The 24,625-nt window shown below is 46.8% G+C and overlaps 10 protein-coding genes across 10 annotated transcripts; 5 read left to right on the forward strand and 5 right to left on the reverse strand.

Annotated features, from left to right (window-relative positions):
- Positions 1-833: 833 nt before the first annotated feature.
- Positions 834-2,463, forward strand: FOBCDRAFT_144586 (uncharacterized protein; the record flags this gene model as incomplete). Its single annotated transcript, XM_059608192.1, has 4 exons — positions 834-928; positions 967-1,171; positions 1,221-1,760; positions 2,029-2,463. The coding sequence occupies 4 exons, from the start codon at positions 834-836 to the stop codon at positions 2,461-2,463; spliced, it is 1,275 nt and encodes a 424-aa protein (XP_059465711.1).
- A 1,888-nt stretch (positions 2,464-4,351) lies between these two features.
- On the forward strand, positions 4,352-5,722 carry FOBCDRAFT_243107 (pyridoxal phosphate-dependent transferase; the record flags this gene model as incomplete). The annotated part of the gene is made up of 1 exon (XM_031189320.2): positions 4,352-5,722. The coding sequence occupies one exon, from the start codon at positions 4,352-4,354 to the stop codon at positions 5,720-5,722; it is 1,371 nt and encodes a 456-aa protein (XP_031033305.2).
- A 133-nt stretch (positions 5,723-5,855) lies between these two features.
- Positions 5,856-7,608, reverse strand: FOBCDRAFT_243108 (fungal-specific transcription factor domain-containing protein; the record flags this gene model as incomplete). The annotated part of the gene is made up of 4 exons (XM_059610518.1): positions 5,856-6,678; positions 6,730-7,089; positions 7,223-7,286; positions 7,482-7,608. The coding sequence occupies 4 exons, from the start codon at positions 7,606-7,608 to the stop codon at positions 5,856-5,858; spliced, it is 1,374 nt and encodes a 457-aa protein (XP_059465712.1).
- A 1,218-nt stretch (positions 7,609-8,826) lies between these two features.
- On the forward strand, positions 8,827-10,901 carry FOBCDRAFT_278729 (fungal-specific transcription factor domain-containing protein; the record flags this gene model as incomplete). The annotated part of the gene is made up of 5 exons (XM_054706706.1): positions 8,827-8,837; positions 8,952-9,262; positions 9,313-10,007; positions 10,057-10,535; positions 10,583-10,901. The coding sequence occupies 5 exons, from the start codon at positions 8,827-8,829 to the stop codon at positions 10,899-10,901; spliced, it is 1,815 nt and encodes a 604-aa protein (XP_054562681.1).
- A 172-nt stretch (positions 10,902-11,073) lies between these two features.
- On the reverse strand, positions 11,074-11,733 carry FOBCDRAFT_297802 (P-loop containing nucleoside triphosphate hydrolase protein; the record flags this gene model as incomplete). The annotated part of the gene is made up of 3 exons (XM_059611919.1): positions 11,074-11,086; positions 11,149-11,465; positions 11,530-11,733. The coding sequence occupies 3 exons, from the start codon at positions 11,731-11,733 to the stop codon at positions 11,074-11,076; spliced, it is 534 nt and encodes a 177-aa protein (XP_059465713.1).
- A 392-nt stretch (positions 11,734-12,125) lies between these two features.
- Positions 12,126-13,955, forward strand: FOBCDRAFT_144573 (general substrate transporter; the record flags this gene model as incomplete). Its single annotated transcript, XM_031189326.2, has 3 exons — positions 12,126-12,230; positions 12,280-12,565; positions 12,619-13,955. The coding sequence occupies 3 exons, from the start codon at positions 12,126-12,128 to the stop codon at positions 13,953-13,955; spliced, it is 1,728 nt and encodes a 575-aa protein (XP_031033311.2).
- An 84-nt stretch (positions 13,956-14,039) lies between these two features.
- Positions 14,040-16,095, reverse strand: FOBCDRAFT_50778 (uncharacterized protein). Its single transcript, XM_031189327.3, has 2 exons — positions 16,021-16,095; positions 14,040-15,971 (listed from the first exon to the last, which is right to left on the reverse strand). Exons 1-2 carry the CDS (start codon positions 16,058-16,060, stop codon positions 14,098-14,100), a joined length of 1,914 nt encoding a protein of 637 aa, XP_031033312.2. The 5' UTR covers positions 16,061-16,095; the 3' UTR covers positions 14,040-14,097.
- Positions 16,096-16,857: 762 nt separating this feature from the next.
- FOBCDRAFT_252648 (uncharacterized protein) lies at positions 16,858-20,496 on the reverse strand. Its single transcript, XM_031189330.3, has 7 exons — positions 20,236-20,496; positions 19,719-20,184; positions 19,527-19,657; positions 19,141-19,472; positions 18,518-18,521; positions 18,226-18,374; positions 16,858-18,176 (listed from the first exon to the last, which is right to left on the reverse strand). Exons 1-7 carry the CDS (start codon positions 20,414-20,416, stop codon positions 16,959-16,961), a joined length of 2,481 nt encoding a protein of 826 aa, XP_031033315.3. The 5' UTR covers positions 20,417-20,496; the 3' UTR covers positions 16,858-16,958.
- A 1,303-nt stretch (positions 20,497-21,799) lies between these two features.
- On the reverse strand, positions 21,800-23,001 carry FOBCDRAFT_144360 (uncharacterized protein; the record flags this gene model as incomplete). The annotated part of the gene is made up of 3 exons (XM_059608183.1): positions 21,800-22,284; positions 22,390-22,867; positions 22,924-23,001. The coding sequence occupies 3 exons, from the start codon at positions 22,999-23,001 to the stop codon at positions 21,800-21,802; spliced, it is 1,041 nt and encodes a 346-aa protein (XP_059465714.1).
- A 639-nt stretch (positions 23,002-23,640) lies between these two features.
- On the forward strand, positions 23,641-24,544 carry FOBCDRAFT_230603 (Isochorismatase-like protein). The gene has a single exon (XM_054706707.2). It carries the CDS (start codon positions 23,767-23,769, stop codon positions 24,385-24,387), a length of 621 nt encoding a protein of 206 aa, XP_054562682.1. The 5' UTR covers positions 23,641-23,766; the 3' UTR covers positions 24,388-24,544.
- The last annotated feature ends 81 nt before the right edge of the window (positions 24,545-24,625 follow it).

The following is a 24,625-nucleotide window of genomic DNA, read 5'->3' on the forward strand; positions in this document are numbered from 1 at the left end:
AATCAGATCAACGCCGTTGGAGAACGTGGTGTTTTACAGTGATTTTATCGGGAAGGCCTTACGAGGGTAATAGATTGATTGAGAATTAACTTTAACTGCGTTTAGGTCTAAGATGATTGAAGTAAAGTTTCTTTACTGAATAAATAGGCCTGTGCAATTTTAGACGTGACTTTTCGTGCCATTTCAATTTTAATTTCATCAATCATTATTATTGCGCTCTTTCCAGCTGCCCTAAAGTCCTGGAATTTCTTGGCTCTCCTATAAAAGCTTATACAAGTGTTGAGAAAGTGGCCCTGTCTACACCTAGATGCTTAACAAGTGCACAGCAAACATCCCAATCTGCGCTTTGCGCAGTCGCAAGACGCGGTAATGGCTTCATCTACGACAATCCCACCCGCTGCCCCGGATCGCTTCGATCTGGGATCTACACTCCCGTCAGCCTGAACCGAGGAGCCCGTGCAGCCCTCTTGCAGAACAGTCCGGCAGCCGTCAACGGCACCACAGCGAACAGCAACGTCGGCTCCAGTCTGATGTCATCAGCCTCCTGCGTTCTTTACCAAAGTCTCAGGCTAGGGAGATGCTACAGCAACTTCGAGACAATGCTGACTTACCTACTGTCCTCTCCTCTATGCAGGGCAGCGCAGACTCCATGATGCGGCCATCAGACCTGCGTACTGCCCGGGCAATATTGCCACCCACTGGATCCGCCATCGAATTTGAGTTAAGGGCACAGAATAATACGGTCCACCCGAAAGTACTTCCGCTGAACATTTCCAGCTTAATGGGATTGCTACAGAGGAGGAATAACGATCGGATGAGGTCAGCCCTAAGCAATGCCGCTAACTCTCTGCCATCTGTATTTCAAAGCAACTCGGATTGCCTCCAACTTACGAAACCGCGGCATTCAAGCGCTTCAAGCCAAGTCCTAGTACCTAGGCCGTTTCTTTCTGGACAATATTGCGATAGCCGTCTTGAAAAGCTGCGGATCAGCTACTTGACTAAAGTGCCCGTGTCGAACAAACTCGCCGCTACCTTGATATCATTCGACATCGATACAGACCACAAGATCATGGGCTTCTTCGGTGCAGACGTCTTTCTAGAGGACCTTGTCGAATGTCGCCAAATATTCTGCTCTTCCTTCCTCGTCAACGCTGTTCTATGTCTTGCATGCGTAAGTGTTTCGTTGTTGCAGACTGTTACTAGGTGCTGAAAATGAGCAGCAAGAGTATACAGCTATTAAACCTCATACAAACCTCATACGTCCTGCCGCGTTCAGAGAAGCGGAAATGCTATGGCAAGGAGAGGGATCCGATGGTTCGCTTGTGTCGCTAGCAGCGATGGGAATCTTTAGTGCAGCATGTATTTTTGAAGGCAAAGACAAAACTGGCCAGGAAGTGGCTACGATATTACGCCAGGAGGCTGAGCGATTGGGCGTCTGCAAGAGCTCTGCGAGTAGTTCAACTACAGCTACTCTCGACTTGGGGTCTCCCGAATTGGTGAGGGCAACCTCGCAAATTGCTTGGGGAGCCTATAACTGGCTAACGTATGTGATATCAAGTCGAAATCAGGCGTACCTTAACCGTACTATCATAGGATCCATGTCATCTTCTATCATCGCAAACCCCTCCGATTTCCTCCGGCTTTACCAATCCCCGGGGATCCTCAGAATTGGGATCTGTCACACGCAGGTTATCCACGTCATCTGGGCACAACGTTCCCTAACACATGCCATCTCAGACGAAACACCAATTTCGGAACGTGTACCATTGGCCTTTGCAGAAGGAAAGTATCGGAAGCTCCTGGGATGGGCTAGCGCCCTTTGGAGTGACATGAAGCGGGTGGAACATTGCACGTCCGATTTGATCATATTCCAGTGGGTGAATTTCAAGCTTATATGGATGACTTGTACATCAATCTAACAACACGACAGTATCATGTTTCATGTCGTCGTGGCCATGATATTTCCGCGTTCATCGGAACACATCAGATAGCCACCCAAAAGCAATATATGCTGCTTCTATAAACCAGCTCAAAGATCTGGTCTTTTCCTACCGCGCGAATTACCCCGAGGCTTCTTTTACCTCCTACTTCAACCCTGGGCTCTTTACCCTTAGCCTAGCGCTGTTAGAAGATCTTCAGGACCCCTTATGGCGCTACTACTTTTATATCTGTGTACGCTGCTGGCAAGACTTATACTTCTGCTACCCAGTATTTCGCGACGTTGCTAAGGCATTTTTATCCATGGCTATGCAAAAAGATGCCATTGCGGCACGAGAAACCCAGGAACTCTTACAAGAGATTGAGCAGAGCGCTCAGCATCACGCTGCCGCTAACGAGGCTTTTACAAGCTTCATCTTCGATCCTGTGTTTAGTATAACTAGCGAAGCACAGGTGCATGCCATGGCGGATAGGTTTGAAGAGATGGTTCTATTCAATGAGTTCATAGAAAGAGACTTTACCTGACCTGAATTAGGGCTAATTTAAAAGATTTCAAGAGCCTGCAAGCACTTGCATTTTAGGTAAATGTGCCTGGTAATTTCAGTAAGAGTTTCAAGACGTTGACGAGCATCATAAGCAACTACCGACAGCCCATTTAATACCGCCCAGCCCAGTTACGTGCCCCTGCTTGCCCTGTAAAGATGTCTCGCGTTATATCAACCATGGAAACAGGACACTGGATATTAAGCAAGACATATCAATCGCCACCTTAATAGTTAAATAGGAGTTAATAAGTTCTTTACCTCTTAGTGATAGGATAGGGTTAGTATTAACTATCTAAGCTATCTTGCCTTATTATTTCTTTCTAATTAATAATAAATATAATAAGTAAGTAGGATAGATAAGTAAGTAGGATAATTATATTATATATCTTGAAAGCTGGTTAATATTTAAGTTTTCTAAAGGATGTTATTAAAGGCTAAAATAAAAAAATAATAATTTTAAAATATATAACTTAAAGTTATTTATAGGAGTATTATTTAAAGATTTTTTATAAATATATTAAGCTTAATATATATAATAAGATTTAAGGAATTAGTAAATAGATTTAATATCCCCTTAAATTATATTATTAAAAGCTCTATTAAGTTCTTAAGCTTTATCCTCTTTTATATCTCCTAATAAACCTTTAAGATTAACTGCCTTTTAGAATTTAACTATTTAATAATTAATATTTTTATATAAAGCCTCTTTAAGTAAATAAACCCTTTTTATAAAAAAAAGTTAAATATATTAATTTTTAAAATACTTAATAAAAAGTTAAATTAATACTTTTTAAATATTATTTTTATTATTAATAGTATTTTTCTTATATTTATAAGTTAGCCTCTAAAGATATATTTAAGTATCTCTAAGGCCTAATATAATCTAAATGTTTATTACTTTTAAGCTAATAAAGCTCTGTTAAGTTAATATTATTAAAATTAACTGCCTTAATTATAACCTAAACCTAGCTATATATATATTAATTAAAAAGCCTTACTTTTTAGCTAGCCTTAATTATTTTTTTATAACCTATTTTAAAAACTAAGATATTTAAATTAGTTTTTAATATAATAAAATAAAGTTATAATTATATATTTACTTTTAAATGAGCCCTTATACTTATACTAGTTATTTAATAATACATTTATAATAAGTTATTTAATTTAGCTTTTAATTATAATAACTAATAATATTATAATTATAATAATACTTATTTAATATAATAACTTAAACCTAATAAGACTTATTAAATTCAAAGCTATAATATAATTTATAAGATTAAATAAATTATTAAGAAAAATAATTATAATAAGCTTTATAATATACTAATAGAAATTAAAAAGGCCTAGTTATATAAGGATAATATTAATTATATTAGGCTAATAATCTTTAATTATAAGATCCTTTTATTTATATATTCTCTTTATAATAATAACCTTCTTATTAAAGAAAGTTACTAATAGGTAAAGTTAATAGTAGTGAGGTATTTAATAATTTGCCTTTTTATATATAGACCTTGAGTTATAATACAGCTAAAGAGGTAAGCAAAGCGGAAATAGTTAACATGAAAGCATTTTAATTATGGGGCTGTCTAGCTGCGAAAAGTATAATGACGGTGACCATTGGTTGGGTTTGTGTTCTGCAATGACTGACTCTCCGCGGCCCGCGGCAAAGTAGCCCGCGCCGTGAATGTCGCCGGTGTTAACCTATGGCTTCTCACTCAGAGTTATAAGAGTATAAATTAGCCAGGTTTCTGGACAAATAATCAGGCTACCCTCAAGCAACCAGTGAATCATATCATTAAACTGTGATAGAACCCATCGCGACATAAATTCCTTCTTCCCAAATCAATTTTCGAGCCTCCAACATGTCTTCAAACAACCAAGACTCTAACCATGAATTTCGTTCTCTCTATCCGGCGCTGGACGAAGATGAGCTCGCCAGAAAGTCAAACGCGTACCTCGGCAACATAGGTGTTTCATATCGTAAGGAGCTCATAGTCCGTAGTGAAGGGCGCTCCATATGGACTGCATCCGGTCACAAATTCCTCGACTGGACTTCGGGTCAAATGTCTTGTCTTCTAGGACATGGCCATCCAGAGATCGTCAAGGTGGTCGCTGAGCACGCTGCTAAACTTGACCATCTTTTCACGGGAATGCTTTCACCTCCTGTTATAGCCCTTGCTGAGCGTCTCTGCAACATGCTGCCACCAGGCCTTGACAGAGCATTCTTCCTCTCGACAGGAGGTGAAAGCAACGAGGCAGCTATAAAACTTGCAAAGGTCTTTACTGGTAAATTTGAGATTGTCGGCCTGGGAGCAAGCTGGCATGGAATGACTGCACAGGCGTTGGGTGTGCAGTACCGATATGGCCGCAAAGGACATGGACCCAATATGCCTGGCATGTTTGCACTTCCAGCACCCAATTCTTACCGATCCATCTTTCGTAACAATGATGGGTCTCATGACTGGGAAAAAGAGATGATTCGCGGTTGGTCTATGATTGATATGCAGTCATGTGGCTCTCTTGCAGCATGCATCGTCGAGTGTATTCAGTCATCTGCTGGTATTCATGCTTTGCCACCGGGATATCTCAAGGCTCTGAAGAGAGAATGTGACAAGAGAGGAATGCTTCTTATTGTGGATGAGGCACAAACCGGTATTGGGCGCAGTGGAGATCTCATGGCCATTATGCACGAGGGCGTTGTCCCAGATATCGTGACCCTGAGCAAGACCCTCGGAAATGGTCTGCCACTCAGTGCGGTTGTGACTAGCACTGAGATCAATGATCTGTGTACCAAGAGAGGCTATTGTATGTATACTACACATGCAAACGATCCTCTTCCTTGTGCTGTTGGTGACAAGGTGTTTGAGATCGTCATGAGAGATAATCTTGTCGAGAATGTCAGGGCACTGGGAAACATTCTCCATGCCGGATTACGCAACTTGCAGTCCAAGTACAAGTGTATTGGAGATGTTCGCGGCCGAGGCTTAATGGCTGGTGTTGAGATTGTTTCCAACAGGGAAACGAAGGCAGCTGACGTCGAGCTTGGTCAACAGATAGCAGAAAATGCCTTCAGACGCGGTTTATGGGCGAATCTTTCGAGCGATTCCTATTTCAGTGGAACACTTCGCATGGCGCCATCAATCACTAGCACTGAGGAGGAGATACTGGAGGGACTTCGAATCTTAGATGAGGCTTTTGCAACTACGCCAGGTACGCAGGGGCTTTCAGCATGAGGAGTAGATACAATGACTGCTATATTTGTATGCAAGGCTCCATATACGAATTGATAAGAACAGTTATTGCAGCCGAATTAGTTTTATGAAGCAAGTGGCATGTACCGTATTTCATAGCAACATGTGCGTATGTCTATGAGTCTGAGGCAAAAGGAAACATAGTAGTTTCTTGAGGCCCATCCTCTGCAAGAAGTATCGCAAGTTCGTCAAAGTCAATATCTCCAAAGCCGATGCTCATATCCAACACATTTCCAGAATCTAAAAGCTCAGAAAACTGTTCTAGACAGTTATCCCCAATATCCCAATCATTATCTTGCTTATGGGTCCGAAGCGTGTTGATCAACGTTCGCAGCAAACTGAGAGCGCTATTTTCGGATGGCTCAGACCACGCAAGTTCCCACTCTATCGCACCTCGAAATAGGAAAGATGTGACAAAGCAAAAAGTTGATGACAATTCTGGCATCCAGAAGCATTGGAGCTGTTGAGAACTGAGCTCCTGCAAATACACAATAATATCCTCGGCTGCGCGGCGACCAGCGAAATATTCATGTCGAAATTGACCACATGATATCTCGTCGACGACAGCCCTCGATACTTCAAGTGAGATTCTGCAATGGAGAAACTGAACAGAGAGAAAAGCTAGGCGCAAGTTAGAAGCTCCTGGTGTGTCCATTTCGAGTCCTCGGAGAATGATGCGTCGTATTCGCCCAGTGGTTGACTCCGACCAGGCGTCCACCCTGTTCTCTAGCAAGACGGTGTCGGAACTCGACTTATGAGATCGTTGTGTGACATCAAGATAGTAGGAGAGAATTTCAGTGAGGCTGAATAATGCCGTGTAGATCTCTGCTTTACACTGTTTAGGTGGTTCAATCATGGAAAGAGACTTGAGATCTGGAAGTGACAAGGTATTCTGATAAGCTTGTATACGCGGCGGAGTTCCACAAGAGAAACTTGTCCTAAAGGAAAAGTAAGAATCGTCTATATCCGAAGAGGTAATACCTACGTACCATGTATCATGTATCAAAAGAGCCCACCATACCATCTTGCGCAAGTTCTTTTCCTCTTCCGGAATGTCCCATGCAGAAGGATCTCTATTCAGGCCCATAGAGAACGCAATACTAACAGCAAAGCCAAGCTGGCCAGTATTATTAAAGGGTAGCGTTGATGGCCTTCCGCCAACATTGAATAGTATGGCGGCAATGGTGTGGATACTAGGACAGAGTCGAAGTTCAGAGAACAATGCTTCCTTTGCCAAATTCCAGATGAACCTCTGGTCGGGTTGGCGCTCTTTTGAGAGAACAGGGTTGGTTTTCCAGAAAGTCAGGGCTGATGCATATGAGCAACATAATAGAGCAGGAGAAACCTGGCTATCAGATTCAGGGTTAGAAAGATTTTGGCGCAATGTAGTAGGATCAAGAATTGGGAAGCATGGGTGGATATCCGTCACGAACCCATGTCAAGACTTTAGCACTGTTTTGTAGTTCCGTGACTTTGACTTACATTTCCACCAGGATCGAGCAGTGAGGCTGTAGAAACTTCTCTAGTAGTTGAAGATTTGTTTGAGCTGGATTTAATAAGTTATTTAGCCCGGCTGGTCGCCTTCTTGCCCTTGCAAACACCGGTGGATTTAAAGATAGCCCTGCTATGCTTGAAATTCTGTCAGACTTTATAATCCGATGATCGCAAAGAGACCGCGGAAAACAATCCACGGCAATTCTGCTGTCACTTTCCAGAATCGGCCCCAGGACTCGGCAGTTACTGTTGCTGTCTGGGGACGGATTAAGAGATTGAGCCTCGTCGATTCTCACATCTGATGGAGTCAAACCACTTCTGCAGCCGTTCGCAGGTGCTGTATCTACGGCAAGCGGGGGTCCAGATGAAGTCATAGTAGCGGCCGCATGACCTGCATTTACCTCGCGACTCTACCCCTCGAATAAAGAGTTGCGAACTGATATGGAATCACGGTTCCTACGACTGGGACGCCTGGCCTGCGGAAACTCGCAAGGTGTATTATGCGAAAGACACATCAAGCATGATGTGTCGGATGCCGACTGCTTTTTGCATCGGGACTTTCTTCGACGACAAGACAGGCAAGCCACTTGACGCATGCTGGGATATTTAATGCTCAAGAAGATGCGATATCGGAGTTTGTGGTTGCAGTTTAATGTTATTTAGCTTTCCTTGAAATGGGACATTCTCACATCCAAATTTCTGGTGGCTCTTAATTTCTTCAGGCCTTTAACAGCAGTACGTTATTCTCAAGATGATTGCAGGCTCTCTACCCGGACGAATTGCTCAAGGTCACCAGACGCTGCGAGCCATCGAGTCTTCAAAGTATTTCTGTCAACAATACCACACGATATAAGCGTAAGATCAAATTCAAAGCCGTCCTGGTCTAGTCCGTCAAGTGCGTTAAAGCGGAGTAAGTCACGCTCTGTTCGAGGATACGCTGGATGGCAAAATGATATGACATGGTTGATTGCAACGCGTTTGCCGCGCGTTGACCCCGCGAGAAAGTGTAGGTCCACTCATTCAGTGCGATAACAAGGAAGGTAATTTTTTTGGTAACGGTTCTAGGTATTAATTGTGCTGTGCTGTAAAAGCCAGGATTACAGATTCAGTCTTGAAATTCGAAATATGTTTAAAGATTAGATGACCTTGAAGGAAATTAGAGATTATTCTTTTCAGACGACTTAGTACAACCCATACGATGGATCGTAATAAGATACTGCACTTGACTGTCTGAACGACCTATGTCTTTGGCAGCGAACGGGGTAAGAAAGAATGAAACAATGGAAGAAAGATATTCCGAGGAAAGCCTCCACCAACATGGTGTCATCTGGATGTCACTTTTCCTAGGCCCCAGGAAAACCTTAATCTTCAACATCAATGTAGAACCAGAAGGCATGACAGATATAAAGCCGCACTTTGGAAAAATCCCCGCAGTAAGAGTCTTGTTCAGGAACAAATCAGAGGCCGATTTTGAGGCTAACTATATACCTCAAGTGTGACTATTGTCGGAGCAAAAAGCTCAGGGTAAGTCACTATCCCAGTCTTCTGAAGCATAGCCGCTGACAGACGAAGTGCTCCAAGGAAAGACCAAGATGCATGAGTTGTACGCGGTCTGGGAGGCCGTGTCGTTATAGCGAGAGGACTCAGAGAACGCCTCTTACGCGAGAGTAATTGTTCCATCAAAGCTGTGCAAGACCTAGCTGACCTCTCCCTTCAGCTATCTGACCAGAGTTGAGAGACGCCTCGCAAACGTGGAGCGCCTATTTGGTCAGCTCCTCCCTGATGTTGACATCAATGAAGCCCTGGCATCGCAGGGAGTTGAAGCTCCTGCAGACGCATCCCAGCCGAATGCATCCCTGTCGCCACCAACAAATCCTACATCGCCCCACAGTCCAGTTCAGGTCGGCGGTGCCATTTCAGATGCCGTGCCTGCAGAAAGCGATGGCTTCGATTGGCAGGAAGACGTTGATGAGCTGACGGATGGGATGGCGTCATTGTCCGTTGAGCCGAGAGGGGCAGGGTACTTGGGTACGTCTGTGAGCCCAGACATAAACACGCAGAACATTGACTCTCACTAGGACCCACTGCTGGTGTATTTTTTCTCAGATCACTTCTTCTCTGGACGGGTCATTCGAGGCCCTTCATCGGCGATAGCTCCGAGGTTCCACGACCCCATTCTGGGTTGGAGTCTTCTTCCCAGCTATCTAACTCGGTCACGTCGAGACATGTCATCGAACAGTTGGTAAATGGCTATTTTGAGGTCTACCACCGCAGCTATCCGTTCGTGCATGAGCCCACCTTCCGAGCCCAGCTTCATGAGGTTATACAGCGACCAAAACGACGATCGTGGCAGATGCTGCTCTATACCATTATGGCACTGGGAGCGTGGTGTCTCAACAACGATAACGCTGAACTCGATGATGAGCTGTACCATCTAGCACTCTCGTTTGGGGACGCCGAGTGCTTGTTCGCAAGCGCGGATCTGACCTTTGTTCAAGCTCTCATTTTGTTCAGCAATCTAAGCCAGAAGCGCAATAAGCCCAACACGGGATCCAACTTCCTCGGGCTTGCGACACGAATGGCTCTGAGTTTGGGTCTCCACAGAGAGCTGCCCGACTGGAACATCAGTCTCTTGCAACGAGAGATGCGCCGCCGTGTCTGGTGGGGGCTGTACATGTTTGACAGTGGTGCCTCGACTACCTTTGGGAGGCCGATCCTTCTTCCGGGTGAGGAAGCCATGGACGTGCGACCGGTTCTGAATATTGATGATGAGGTATGCGGTAACCGGACATAACGTGAATGCCCTGCTAATGTGTGCAAAGGACCTCACGAGTGTAACAGAACTTGCGCCAGAAGAGGTAAACAGGCCGACACTATACTCAGGCATGAAGTACCAGAGCGAGCTACATGTCAAGTCCAACTACATCTCCAATCGTCTGCTCTCATCGTCATGTGTGGCACCGGAAGACGCGTTATTCATGGATGCAACATTGGACAAATGGTCCAGCACATTGCCGGAGTACTTGAGGCTGGAACACGATGTCCGCTCAGCTGAGCCTACATTCTATTTCAACAGGTCACGTCTCTGGTGGCGCTTCTGGAATCTCAAGATCATCATCTTCCGCCAGTTATTTCTCAAGCGGGCAATTGGGACAAGTAATTCTAACATAACAGCACCAGTCAGTGAGGCTGATGAAAGGTGCATGAACATTGCGGTGCGCGCTGCGAGTGCGACGATAGCATCGATCGATCATTATACCCAGGAGAGACAGAAAACCAGGCTTGTGACTTGGTATTCAATGTAAGTCATTCCGCACAAGTCTGTAGGATTGAGGTTGACTTCTCTAGCTATTTTACATTCCACGCTTCCCTGGTCATCATCCTTGCTATCCTCAGTAATTCGGAATCACCAGACATGCCCAAGTGGCAGGAGGATGTCAACACGGTCCGTCGCATCTTCCGAGATGTATTTGTGGACAATGAGCTCGCGACTCGCTGCGCCAACATTATCGACGTCATGCTGCCAGACCCTCTCTTGAACCCGGGGGATTGGGCAAGTGTCCAGCTGGATCCTATGCTAATGGACTTTTCGACGTGGCCAGCAGCATCTGCTGACGAGTTTGCCAGCGTTCTTGGCTGGCCAGACTGGCCCAACTTTCCGCAGTGAGTGGACTTATTAGAATCATCAGTTTATAATGCGCACATTGGGTTCGATGAGATGGGATCTAATGTATTCTCCGTTCGGTATATCGTTTTCGTCCACCCGCTTGATCGCTGTGTCTATTGTCGTCTCGATTCCGGCTCTCAGGTGTCGTGATGCTAAGCGCTCCCGTGCGACATCAACTGGCACATCTACAAACCATCTTTGGTACACATTAGCTTGGAGTACAATAGGGGGTGATCGCGAGACTTACTTATCATCTACCAATGTGGAAATGCGGCTCCAAGGCTCTTGATCCAAGAGTACGTAGTTGCCTTCGATGATAACAACTTTGGCCCGTGAAGAAATCTCAATGGCATCGGGGATTGGGTCTTTTCTCGCATGGTCAAACCCCGGCGCTTTAATGATGGTTTGCGGCTCGTCATCTGTTGTCACAGGTGTCTTCTTGAGTAACACTACGAGATCTAATAAGGCGGCGGCATTGAATGTGAAAGGCGCGCCTCGCCTTCGAAAGGCTTGGTCAGGGTCGTGGAAGGAAGAGAGAGTCGTACGAGTATAATGGAATCCATCCTGGAGAGTTGGGTGTTAATGACGTAGTTGTTGCTCGGAGTTGGGGCCTCGAGGATATACTAACCATTGGAAGTACTGCGACATCGAGAATGCCATTTTTCTTCAGCTCCCTGATCAAGGCATCAGAGATGGTGGTTTTGCCCGATCCTGGTACGCCAGCCAACGCAATCAAGATTCGTCGTGTTGGACCTGAGAGCTTCTGCCGGGTCAGAAGACGCTCGACGCGATCATTGAGCTTGTTTGTTGTCTTGACCAAATCGCCATCCATATTGAGATAATTGCTTAGTAGAGCTTATTCGGCGAAAAATACAGGTTGTTCTGGGACTCTTTAACTTGATTTCTTCGGAGGAGACCGGTCCTTCTTGAATCATGAGACGGCAGCTCCAATTCCTCACGGGATACAGTAGTCCGGACACTTAGCTCCTTAATTTCTGATTGGTTCGGACTGGAGTTGGCCGGACCCAGCGAGATGGAGTCCTACGTAGTATCGATCTCCAGTATTCTGTGGGGTTCAGTCCATACGGAGCAAAACTTGTCCACCTCGTGCTGATCCTATGCGAATATAAGAACCCCAGAAAACCTCCACAAATGTTTGTTTCCCCAGTTCCATCCCCAGATTCAATTTCGACCTAAACATCACTTTAATCATCGAGTTTCAATATGGCTGGTGAACGAACCACCAATGAGCAGCAGATCGACGCAGTACCCAAGAAGGGTGTCTGGCGACAGCTGCGCGAGAACCCTTATATTTTTGGACTCTCTATGGTAAGCAGCTTCTTGTCGTAGCTTTATCGGAACTGACACTCTGTATTAGTTTGCCAGTCTTGGTGGCTTCCTTTTTGGTTACGATCAAGGTGTTGTGTCGGGCGTATTGACCATGGAGTCGTTCGCCGCTGACTTTCCACGAATCTACCTTGACAGCAGTTTCAAGGGTTGGTTCGTCTCAACTCTGCTTCTGTGCGCCTGGTTTGGATCTCTTATCAACGGCCCCATTGCCGACTACATTGGTAGAAAGGGCTCTATTCTCCTGGCTGTTGTCGTCTTTACCATCGGCTCTGCTTTCCAGGCTGGCGCCGACTCGATCCCTATGCTTTTCGCTGGTGAGTAGCAGCAGACTTTTCCCATCTGTCACTCCTCCTAACACGAGACTCAGGACGTGCTGTGGCTGGTCTTGCAGTTGGCATGTTGACGATGATTGTGCCCATGTATATGTCCGAGGTGTCAAGCCCCGGCATCCGGGGTACTCTTGTTGTTCTGCAGCAACTTAGCATCACACTCGGCATCCTCGTGAGCTACTGGCTAGAGTACGGAACCCAGTATATCGGTGGCCATCGATGCGCACCTGATATCCCGTACTCAGGTGGTACTTCCGACAAGCGCACTTTCGATCCTCGATACGATGTCGGCCCCAACGGATGCACAGGACAGTCCGAGGCTGCTTGGCGAGTTCCCTTTGCCCTCCAGATTTTCCCTGCGCTTGTTCTGGGCATTGGAATGATCTTTTTTCCCGAGTCCCCGCGCTTTTACCTCATGCGCCACAAGGAAGACCAGGCCCTTGCTGCCCTGGCTCAACTCCGTCAGGTTCATGTTGACTCAGAATCCATCAGAGCTGAGTATCTAGCCATCAAGACCGAGGTGCTGTTTGACGAGTCCGTGTCAGCGGAGAAGTTTCCCGGGAAGAAGGGCCTTTCCCTCTTTGCTGCTCAGCATGTTGCTCTCATATCTACATGGCCCGCCTTCAAGCGCCTCGCCATTGGCTGCTGCATCATGTTCTTCCAGCAGTTCATGGGCTGCAATGCCATCATCTACTACGCTCCAACCATGTTTGCGCAGCTGGGACTCTCTGGAAATACCTCTGGTCTTTTGGCGACCGGTGTATACGGCATCGTCAACACGCTTTCAACGCTACCCGCCCTGTTCTTAATTGATAAGCTGGGTCGTCGTCCGTTGCTCATGTGTGGTGCAGCTGGAACCTTCATCTCTCTCGTTATTGTCGGTGGCATCATCGGAGGATATGGCTCAGCTCTTACCGACAATAAATCAGCGGGCTGGGTCGGTATCGTCTTTATCTACATCTACGACGTCAACTTCTCGTTTTCCTTCGCGCCTATCGGTTGGGTTCTGCCCTCTGAAATCTTCAACCTTGGCAACCGATCCAAGGCCATGGCTATCACCACTAGTGCTACTTGGATGTGCAACTTCATTATCGGCCTTGTGACGCCTGACATGCTGGCCACCATTGGCTGGGGTACCTACATTTTCTTTGCCGCATTTTGCCTTCTTGCCTTCCTCTTTACCTACTTCTTCGTGCCTGAGACTCGTGGAAAGAGTCTGGAGGATATGGATCTTGTGTTTGGCGATACTGCATCTCATGAGGAGAAGGCAAGGTTGATGGAGATTGCATCTTCTATGGGCCTCACAGAAGCCGTTCCTGGGCACAAGGTTGGTCTCGCTAAGGAAGACTATACTTCTGCAGAGCATTTTGCTTAAGTCGGTTATTACTGGACTTGCGTGGTTTTGCTATAGCTTCCCAGGGGATGAACTAGTATGCTAGGCTGACAGTATACAGCTTTACTTCAATATCTGATCAGAAGAAATGAAATAGCCATTCAGTATCCAAGCAAATAACTTTCTAAAACTTGATATCTATAGCCCTCCAAGAGTTACTGCCACAGTGAACGTCTCCTTGCAACTTGAAATGAGAGAACCAATCATCCTGATAAGTAACATTGAACCCAGCGTTGGCATATACCTCAGATACAGCATTCGCAAAGATGTCCTGCTTGTTGATTACAGGACCCCAAGGCTTGGGTGCAAGGACCTTTTGGTCCGGCAGAACCAGGCCATTGACGGTACCCGGCCAGAGAGCTAGAACCTGGGTAGCTGTATCAACCGCGCGTCGTTGCAATGAGTTCTTTGGAGTGCCTGCCTCCACGATCGATTTGGCCTTGTAACCAGGTCCCATAGCGCCTTTCAAAGTGATACCGGTCTTACTTGAGGTCTTTTGAGGCGTTTTGGAGGTATCTTCCTCTGCATTTGAGTCTGATGGCTTCTGTCCGGGACATAACCAGCTGTCCGAATCAGCATAGTAGAAAGGCATAGGAACTCGGAAGATATCCTTGTCGGTGATTCCAGTCTCTCGTTTGAGAATGTTGAGATTGGCTTCAATGCGCTGAGCCGAGTTCTTCTGGATGGCTTCAAAGTTCTTAAACTTGAGAGCCTCTTGGATAGTCTGCCTGGGAAGGCACAGTTCCTGCTTCTTCTCTCCCACTTGAAGTGAACGGGAAACAGCCTTGACACTTCCATGACCGGCCTTGGACGCCTTCTTCAGTAGATCAAGGCCCTTGAGCGGATCTGCAACCATGATGATCCATCCACGTTCATTGTAGGCAGGCAAGAACTGGAGGAACTCGTCCACATGGCCAACGTACAACCAGCTTGTATCGAGGATCAAAGGGTCTTGAACTTCCTGGGCCCTGAGAAAGTCAACCATGAGAGGGGCTCTTCCATCCCAAGCGCCCATGATCGTTCTGCCCTGAGGGAACGACTTCCCATTGTGCTTGTAGGGCGGAATAGTCTCCAGGTTTCCAGTGGAGTCGATAGTATCGCCGTCACCTGGATGTTGAACTGCGCCGACCTTGTCGTTTCGGAGCTCATGGAACGCGTCGCGGCCGGATCTACGGGAGCTCTGAACTGATCGGATCATGATTCGGATATTAATCGGGCCATTCGGGCCAGGCATGCTAGAATAGCCGGGCTCGAAAAAGTCCTGAGTCCAGATATCTTGGTTGTCGAAGAGGAAGATCGGGTCCTTGATACCAGCATTTGCGACGTTGCGCTTGATATCATCGACGTATTGCTGCTGAACAGGGTTGAAACTAGGGTCGTTCACACCTGTTGAAAAGACACGTTGAGCCACCTGCCCATGGTGATGGGTCAATACTGGGGCAACTCGGACAGCAACAGTGTCGGTTGCTTTTGTCTTGCCATCGGTGACTGTGAACTGTATCTTTGCGTTGCCATCCCAGCCCTTGGGGCGACGGACATCGCGGGCATCGATACCCAATTCGAGGCCCGATGAAATCTCCTTAGTCGTGAACACATAATCGCCTGATACGTAGATCCACTTGTTACCCTTCTTTGTGAAGACCCGGACTTTTGCTGCGGCTGCTCTATCGGTGACCCAGATGGATCCCTTGGCAGATGGACTCAATCCGGATATGGGAAGCGTTTTGAGTGGCGCAAGATATTTTGGGTTACGTTGGATGTCATCTGTCGCATCGTTGCACAGGTCCAAATAAGTCTCATTGCTCGGGATGATGTCGACGCTGGGTCCCCATTTCTTAGCACAACGACGGCCAGTATCGCCGATGTTCGGTAAAATTAAAGCGCCTCGATTAGCGGCCCATGAAGATTTGCCATCGATGTCTCTCTTGTCGATATTTCCATCGCGGTTGGTATCTGCGAGGATGGTCACTTGGAGAGCATTGCAAGTCTCGAATAGCGCTACAGCAATTGTCAGCAGGATAAGCTCAATCGATTACTGCCTGTGTACCTAGCGTCAAGACAGCCGCCTTGGTAGTTGGAAACTTCATTGTGACTTAGGGAACCCCAAGATATTGGGCTGAAGGACCCAAGAGAGAATTGACTGTTTTATGTTTCTCAGCACGTATTGTATTTATTTATAGCAATTGATAGAACATCCTTGCATTGAACGCTAATCTCGGTAACATGACTAAAATCCAGTTAGCGCGCTCGTATAAATCCTACACTGGTTTCTAGACCAGTCGATTACCTATAGTGGAGCAATGTCCCTTGCATTCCCGAGGATCCAAATATGGCGACTCCTTTTCAGGCTGCTATTAGTGGTCATAGCGTTTACACCACCTGATGATTTTGTCGTATTCTCAATCTGATAACAGGCTCGGTTCTGGACCTCTCGAGGATGGGTTCACGAGGTAAGGCGCACGATTCAAGCATCAGATGTTAGCCATGTCCTAAAAGCTGAGAATAACTAACGTAAAGTCATCCTAATCTTGTACAAATTTTGCTTAAAGAATTTCATCACTTAGGATAAACATCCTAAGATTTCATCCTGACTGATGGCGGGGTTTGTTAACAAATCACCGTGGTTCAACTTTGAGACCTGGCAGTGTAGTAAGACAGAAAGTCACAATAAAGAGGAGCCCTCTCAGTGACACATCTTTGATTGTTAAGACTTCTCGGTAAAGCCATTTACGCCATTGATCATGGCTAGAGCTTCTCATCTCGATAGATAGATACTATGAGACTTTTCATGGCATAAGCTAATCACAAAGCAATATATCTCAAGATCACGAGGAGACGGTAGAGCTGTGGCATGCGGTTTGTGAGCTCCAGTGTAAATCCGGTGTAAGATAATGCATTATAGTGAATAGAACTCTAGACTGGCTGTCTAAATAAAGCGTGCAAGTAACAAATCTCACTCCCCAATAGCCTACCAACAAACCACGCTCAAAGACCAGACAAGATTTGGGGGAACAATTTTTCCGTAAAGTCCCAGAGAATAGGGGTATAGTCAGGAGCCCAAGTGAGACCAGTCCAGAAAGTGTTGCGCTGTCCCTGGAGCGCGTAAATCTTGTTGTAGAATCCGCCCTCAAGCTCCTGAGCACAGACCTTGGGGACAGTCAAACCGTGAGATGCAAAGGCAACGATATCAGGAGTGGTCACGTCATAAGTGCCCGCCTTGTCGATGGTGGTGAAGACCTGCTTGATGAGAGCCTTGGCCTTCTGAGCCGTCAGGTTGGCCTGACCAAGGACACGGGTTGTCCACAGGTCCTGCTCGCCCGCACGAGTGTAGGCATCGACAAAGTTGCCTCGTGGAAGGTAGAAGTTGGTGGCGTTGTCAGCGGTGTTGCTAATACCAGTCACGTCTTTGGGTAGGCTTGTCTTGCCGACGACGCCAACGTACAGCGTCTCCCAGGAGAACTTGGAGAAGAGGGACTTCTCTTTGGTATTGAGATCCCAAGAACCAACGTTGTCTGGTGATGGAGTTGCCGCAAAGAGGACCTTCTTGGCCTTGATGGTCTTTTTGCCAGAGGGTGTCTGCACGACGAGCTCTGAGCCCTGGGAAGTTCGCTTACTCCAGGCAACTGTGCTTTCAAGAAGAACGTCATCCTTGATCAAGTCATAGACACGGTCGTAGAGTGTCTCGGAAGAATATGTCGATGGCCACTTGAATGTAGGACCAGCAAGACCAAATCCGAAGGCCGCAAGCTGAGGCTCTCCAACAACAGCCATGACATTCCAAGTCGGGGTACGCGTCGCGTCGGAAAGCCAGATAAGAGTTCGCAGGATAGAAAGGGCACTTCCAAGTTGGTACTTCTCAAGAAACTCGCCGAAGGGAAGGAGAAGGTCTTCGGGGACCTCTCCCTTCTTGAAGTAGCCGTTCTCGAACCAAGGTTGATACGTGGCGGCCAACGCAGCATACGCGGCCAGGGCGACAGTGGAGTTGATAGCACCGTAGTCGGGATCAACCTTCTTTCCGGTGTTGAAATCAACATCCTTGGTGGTGAACAACAGTTCGGCGGAGCTGATCAGATCGGGAGAGATGAGTCCAACGTTGAATCGCTTGAAGAAAGCCTTGGTTGTCTTTCGGTCGAGATATGCTTGGACTCCGTAGTTGATCGGTCTCGCGTTGGCGCTCGGCTTATAAGCGTGGACATGACCGCCCTAAGAACGCATCAGCAGTCACATTTTTCTCTCGACCAAGGTGACTCACGAGTCTGTTCTGCTTCTCAATTACCACGACCTTCTTGCCGTAATCTTCTCGCAGCCTGACTGCAGCGTAAGCACCAGTTGCACCACCGCCGACGATGGCGACATCGACCTCAAGGGTATCCTGCTTGGGCGTTGCGAGGGCACCATGGCCTGCCAAGTAGGCAAAGAAGGGGAGAAAATTATTCAACTTCATCTTGTCAATAAACTAAAGGTGGTTGAAGAGTTCTGACAAAAGACGGAGGGGAGGATGCTTAAATATGTGCGGCTAATTGCTATAGCCTCCCTTGTGACACCAGCCTAGTCCAAAGTTTCCATCGCATGTCAGCACGAGCACAGCGAATCAGCAGGTCGGTAGAATGCAGCATTGTGACTTTGTCATTTAAAAATTCCGGCACGAACGCACGGCCGACTACGTAGTTCTGTCGATCAGAAGGGATTTTCAGGGCGCTGTGGGAACTACCGACGTAGTATCCGGGACTTTCGGCCATGCAACAGAGTTTAATTCGAGGTCTCATGCCATAAGTCAGCGCACGAACGACACCCGTATAATTTTATTTTAATATTCTTGGAAAGTATAATATGACAGCATCTCCAATATCTGCGCAACGGACTCCGAAGTTTGAGTCCGTGTCCATCCGAGTGGCCGTAATGCCCTAGCAAGCGCAGACCGCGGGGTCCCACTTGGAGTGTTGAAGTGCCGTGGAATAATGGGCCACCACTGACATCAAGGTATTAACTCGGCAGCACGGGCTATTGACCCCTGGTCCCTTCACGTAGTACCGGAACAAGACAGGAGAGGTGATCATTAAAACGGCCCGGTGGAATATGATGTCATTTGTCCCAATAGTGGTGTTCTATAAAGCCTCTTGATTCTCTATATAAATTACTCAAGCCGATAAAAGCCTTTGTTTTCAACCTGCTTAATCTCCACGACCGTGTCATTTCGCACGTAGATTCCCGCCGTGTCAACTTCAGGACTAGAACCCGACTGTTCACTCGAGATCATAGTATGCACTCCTTCGGTCCGTTGCACGTCACCAGAATGATAATGCAGTCCGTTCTCCATGTCAGCCAATTGATGCGTTGAGCTTGTTTCATCAGCTTCGCGGTCCTTATTTGTCCGAATAAGTGTTGTAAGCTTGATAGCATTGCTCGGCCGGCTGATAGGCTGGCTGCTTTTCCCATAAGAACTGAGGAAACTGGAAGGGAGAATATGGACAAAGATTGGACGAAGAAGAGGGAAGCATGCTGCGATAGCTAGTTAATAATTGAATCAGATGGCTGACAAAGACATGTACTGACCAGAGACAATGGCGATATTGACTTCAACAGATCCCAGAATGCAGAACATGGCATAGTCATGAGGCATCTGTGTTGTATTATCAGGGTAGTTAACAAGTACAATTAGCACAAACATAGATGCGAAGCAGACACTGGACTAGAGGTCAGTCGAATAATTCGGGATGAAGTAAGTGGGAGGATATGAGATCTTACATGGTACCAAGAAGGAACAGAGCACCGATTGCCAGCTTTTGACCCGTTCGAAGTCTAAGTCTGAAGACTTCAATAATAGGTAAGACCAAGATGATGATATCCATGATAAAATGAGTCGTAATGGTTCCCAGGAAGAACTGGTCGCTGTTGATGTTACAGACCTTGTCTGTAATAGTGTAGTCCCAGAGTGACTGGACGGGGACGCAACGAAATGTGAGCATGAAGGTTCGAAGGATTATCCAGATGACCACCATAACAAGCATCACCATGATTGGAATGCGAATGGATGAAATGCGAAACAAACGCCAATACAGACATAGGATGGCGAGCTTGGAACACGCGATTGATGAAGCGTAGCAGAGGGAGTTGAAGTAGGCCAGAAATCGTGCTTGTTGCAGAATTGCCTCACGCTCATCGGTAGGCATTGAGTCAGGAATGTTGACTCCGAGATATGTATGTAGCGTCCCTGTATGGATGTAAGTCTTAAACCCATAGACAAGACAGCGTTGTCACCAACACTCAACCATAATGCCACAGTATCCCGTCGCGAAGAGGAACGCCAGGATGGTGAAGTAATCGTCAAACCACCAGCTCATCTTTGTCATGCGCCGGGCGCAGACACGAAGAATGAGAGACGTTAAAGCCGCGAGCCATGGGATCGCGACACCGGCCCAAATATTAGGTTGAAGTCCAGCCATGATTTGAGCACGCGCTGTTGCAGCGCCAACTCATAGAGATTGTGCAAAATAATGGAGAATGACAGTCGAAAAGCTTTGCTACAGCAAGAATGGGGGGGATCTCATGCAGGCAGGATGGGATCTGCATTTTGAATGGCAGCCGATGACGAGAGCTGAACCTGTCTGCAGAACAACTGACTCGTTCCATCCAGCCATGACAGCTTTCCCCGGATACGACCATGCCGAAAGAAGCACGCGTTATCGTTATCTCGTCTTAGCTCCAATAGATAACTCGACCGCTGCAGATTAACCGCCAATTCTGAGTTTACGCTTGTTGGGGTAGTGGGCATGCTACTGGCTGCGGCGCTCTCTTGGTGGCAAGCCTCGTTTGAAAGTTTTGACAGTTATCTGTTGGACAAATCATCTGGAAAAAGAAACATGCTTCCTTACCCAACTGATAGAGGGCTGAAAAACGCCCACGCCATCCAATTTCCACCTTTTCAGAAAGGGGCTTTCCCCATCGGTATTTGGTCTTGACTCGCTGTCAAAGATCATGATTTTCGAAAGCCGCTTCCAAGCCACAGCTGAGTCTGTCTTAATTCCGCTACTGAGTCTTGGCATTTATCATGGGTTTTGAAGAGACGAGCCATTCCCGAAATGCAGTTTTGACTCGGTACCAGCATCACTAGCATCTTTTTAACAGTTCCCCTCGCTTAATCCTCCCAAGATCTGCCCCTTGCGCATCGACCAAGGATCATGACACGTCGAGCGACGCTTATACCTTTCCAATGCGCCTTATCATCCGAACTTGTGAGATCCCTGCTGTTGAGCATCTTACCGATGTAACCGAGGATTTGGTATGGGTTGGCGTTCGCTTCCATATGCAGGACTCCACACAGGCTAAACAGATCAATCTAGGAACATGGACGCAAGGTCAGTAAAGACTGATTCATGGCCAGATAAGCCTCAGTTTTCGGTAACACCAGCCTAGCATCTGGTGCATGGTTTGGTGTCCTCGTACCTTGAAGTCATTCGAGGACTGGGACAACACTGCCGAAGCTTCTGCAAGCCTTGAAACAGCCACCCAATGCCACAGCTAACCCACTGCGGCAATGCAGATTACGCCATTTTCAGGGCCAACAGTCTGATTGGCATCCGCAATAGCAAACTTGCAAAACCGACTTTATTATGCACTTAAACCCATTAGGTATTGGGCTTGGTACCTGGTTCTATCAAGATAAGAGTGTCACCTTGAAGTTTAAACAACCTTAATAAAACAATGTCGACTACTAATATGAGGGAAAAGCTATCTACGGAAGGAAGTTGGCCCTATATTTTACAGTTCAAAAACACAAGACTGCGAAGGTCAACCAACCAGTATCAGACAGTCGCGTATGCACAAGCCTAAGATGCCATTTTAACAGCCCAATCTTCCACCATCTTCAGAACGCTCCCCCGACGCGTCCCATTATATCCCACGCGTCGCATCCATTCTCTCACTGTTTTGATACGACTGGGATAGATACGATCGAGGATTTCTGTATCCCGCGATGGAGTAATGCCATCGCCCCAGTATCGCCAAAAAGCACCAAAATTGTCTCGCCAACTCATGATTGAGTCGTCTCGTGGTGCATCAGGACCTAGGGCCCAGTTAACGTAAGCGCCCGGGTAAGGCTCTGCCAGAGGTGCATATGACTCGAATGGCACGCTCTGGTGCGATGCAGGTTTGCCAGTAACCTCTGTAACGGCTTCGGCGATCTCTTCGAAGCTCACATTATCTGTCACTACAGAGAGATCAATACCTGCCGACTCAGATGGGTTGTCAAAGATCCAGAGGTTATAAATGCCCACGTCACAAAGAGCAATCAAGGGGAGTTTCACGTCGCTTGCTATTAATGCATATTAGCCAGATACTTTGAGTCACTCGGACCTCCACTCGAGAATGCAGATCCTGCTCAAAGACGAAGAGGTTGAAAATAAGGAAAGCAACATACGGAGCGGGTTAATCCACAAAAAGGATCCATCGGGCTGGATATTAGGAGTCATCATGCCATCTATGAGCATATCCATGTACGGACCAGTACTGAAAAGCGTGGTCTTCATAGGTTCTTGGCCAAGTGCAAGAATAAACTTGCCCACCCTGCCCTTGGAAACCATGTGTCCGCAGTGGTAGCTCTCGTCAAAGTTCGCGTTGCCCAAGGCATACTCGATATGCGCCCAAACATAGTGCTGCACATGCTCAGACCTCGCAATCTCGTAGGCTCTGAAGCCGTAGAAGAGCTCGTCTTTTTCGCCTAGAGTAAAACCGTCGAGATTTACCCAAGCACCGTACACGCCCTTGAATACACGGTGTAGATCCTGTTGGTTCTCTTGAGTGCCTTGAATAAGGGATACATTTGGTAGGGCGGCGAGCTTCTCAGCGCGGGAAGACTTTGGATTTCGAGTCAAGACCCTGACTAGGTAACGTCCACTCTGCGATAAAGCTTCCAGTAGATGTCAGCACAATATTGAAACCTTATTTATATCACAGCATTCTGACCTTGCACTACTGGCATGCCTTGTGCACCAGTGCCGCCAATCACAGCGATTTCTTTCAAGCCGGCCATGTCGTCTAGTTGTGCTGTATGGAGAGTCTTCTTGTTGGCTTTGGGAGTAAGATTATGTGAAACGTCAAATTGATGGCAAAGAAAAAGCAAAGCTCTGGAACTAGGTCGCTACTTATACCTTCAAGATCAGATAGACAGCAAGCGAACTATAGTATGCCTGTATGGACATCCCCAAATGCTGTCTATGGAGATAGCACCGGATGGTTCTTTGCATTCTGATTGGGGATACAGAGCCGGACTTAATACATTATCGTACAAGACCAGTATACCATAGTCTCTTGTGGGTAGTGGATGTCCATGAAACAATTTCTAAACCTTCCGCGGAGGCTTTTGGGTCCTTCTTATTTGTAATATGAGAATTGTATCATGTGGGCTACTGGGATTGGAGATATTAATGCTAGTATAAGCCCTAAGATACTTACGTCTGTATCATCTCTTTCAAGCCCTTCAAAAGATAATTAACTTGTTTTGACTGCAGTCGTTAATCAAGATGGTCCCTGGATATTGAATACCCTGTAGTGGAGTGAAAGTATGAAAAAGCTTTGCCGATTCGGCACCGAGTGGGGATAACCTCATAACGCCAGACGGGGTTAACTGCACATATCGCCGAGTTAACCATATCTAAGTCCATTGATCGTCCTGAAGTGTTGATCTCATATAGTTCAGTGCAGTATATAAGACTCATATTTTACCGCTGGTTAATCAAATACTCCAAGCTTAACTCTTGTCTTAAACCCAGCACTCAGCAATACGCTTAATATCACCATGTCTACCACTACACTCGACGCCTCGTCACCGAGCGCCTATGGGTACTCTGAAACAGCTCTCCTTCTCCTTGATTGGTACACCCTATTCATCGAGAAGGTTGCTGGTCCATCTGCTGAGCCAGCCTTGAAGGTCGCAGTTGAACTCCGAAACTGGGCCAAGACTCACAACATCACCGTTGTTCACTGCCTTATCGACGCAAACGGCACTCCCTTCCCGGCCTGCAAAGGCGTAGATCGCTTCCAAGGGCTCTTGGAGATTATGAAGAACCTGGAACAACCCGAACCAGCTGAACTTCGGGCTGATGACAAGGACGAGCTCACCTTTCACCGGGTCCCGGGACATATCTCGGCGCTCAAGTCCCCAGGCTTACTTGATTATCTGAAGGAGAAGGGCATCAAGTCTCTTGTTCTGTCCGGTTTGAGCACTTCTGGCTGTGTTCTGAGAACGGCAGTCACAGCAACGGATGCCGAATTTGCGACAACAGTCATCAGCGACGCTTGTGCTGATGGGGATGGGGAGCTTCACCGGGTTATCTTGGATAAGATCATTCCTTCTCGGGGCCACGTGAAGAGTGCTGCAGATTTTCAGAAGGAATTTGAAGGGGCTCAGAATGTTTGAACTTGAGATCTGAGACTGGCGCGACGCGTGACAAGTTCAGAATCAGAGGAATCTCAACGAAGCGAGACCAAGACACCAGAAATCCCTCTCTGAGAGTGATATCACAATCTCCAAGATATGATATTTCAATAAAATAAGCCACATTCTATTTTTAGGATATCACGGCAATTATAAAACATCTGTAATTGAATCGGTAGTGATGACGTTTCGATGATGTTCGGGGGCGGGTTTAACTTAT

Source organism: Fusarium oxysporum, chromosome IX (genome assembly GCF_013085055.1).
Source record: "Fusarium oxysporum Fo47 chromosome IX, complete sequence".
Taxonomy (NCBI): Eukaryota; Fungi; Ascomycota; class Sordariomycetes; order Hypocreales; family Nectriaceae; genus Fusarium; species Fusarium oxysporum.

Bases quoted from the DNA above. Each gene is read 5' to 3' on its own strand.
- FOBCDRAFT_50778 (XM_031189327.3), bottom strand. From the start codon at position 16,060: ATGAAGTTTCCAACTACCAAGGCGGCTGTCTTGACGCTAG. The intron at 15,972-16,020 runs GTACACAGGCAG...CAATTGCTGTAG, and splicing joins GGCGGCTGTCTTGACGCTAG to CGCTATTCGAGACTTGCAAT.
- FOBCDRAFT_252648 (XM_031189330.3), bottom strand. From the start codon at position 20,416: ATGGCTGGACTTCAACCTAATATTTGGGCCGGTGTCGCGATCCCATGG. The intron at 20,185-20,235 runs GTTGGTGACAAC...ACATCCATACAG, and splicing joins CTGTGGCATTATGGTTGAGT to GGACGCTACATACATATCTC. The intron at 18,177-18,225 runs GTGAGTCACCTT...ATGCGTTCTTAG, and splicing joins TTGAGAAGCAGAACAGACTC to GGCGGTCATGTCCACGCTTA.
- FOBCDRAFT_230603 (XM_054706707.2), top strand. From the start codon at position 23,767: ATGTCTACCACTACACTCGACGCCTCGTCACCGAGCGCCTATGGGTAC.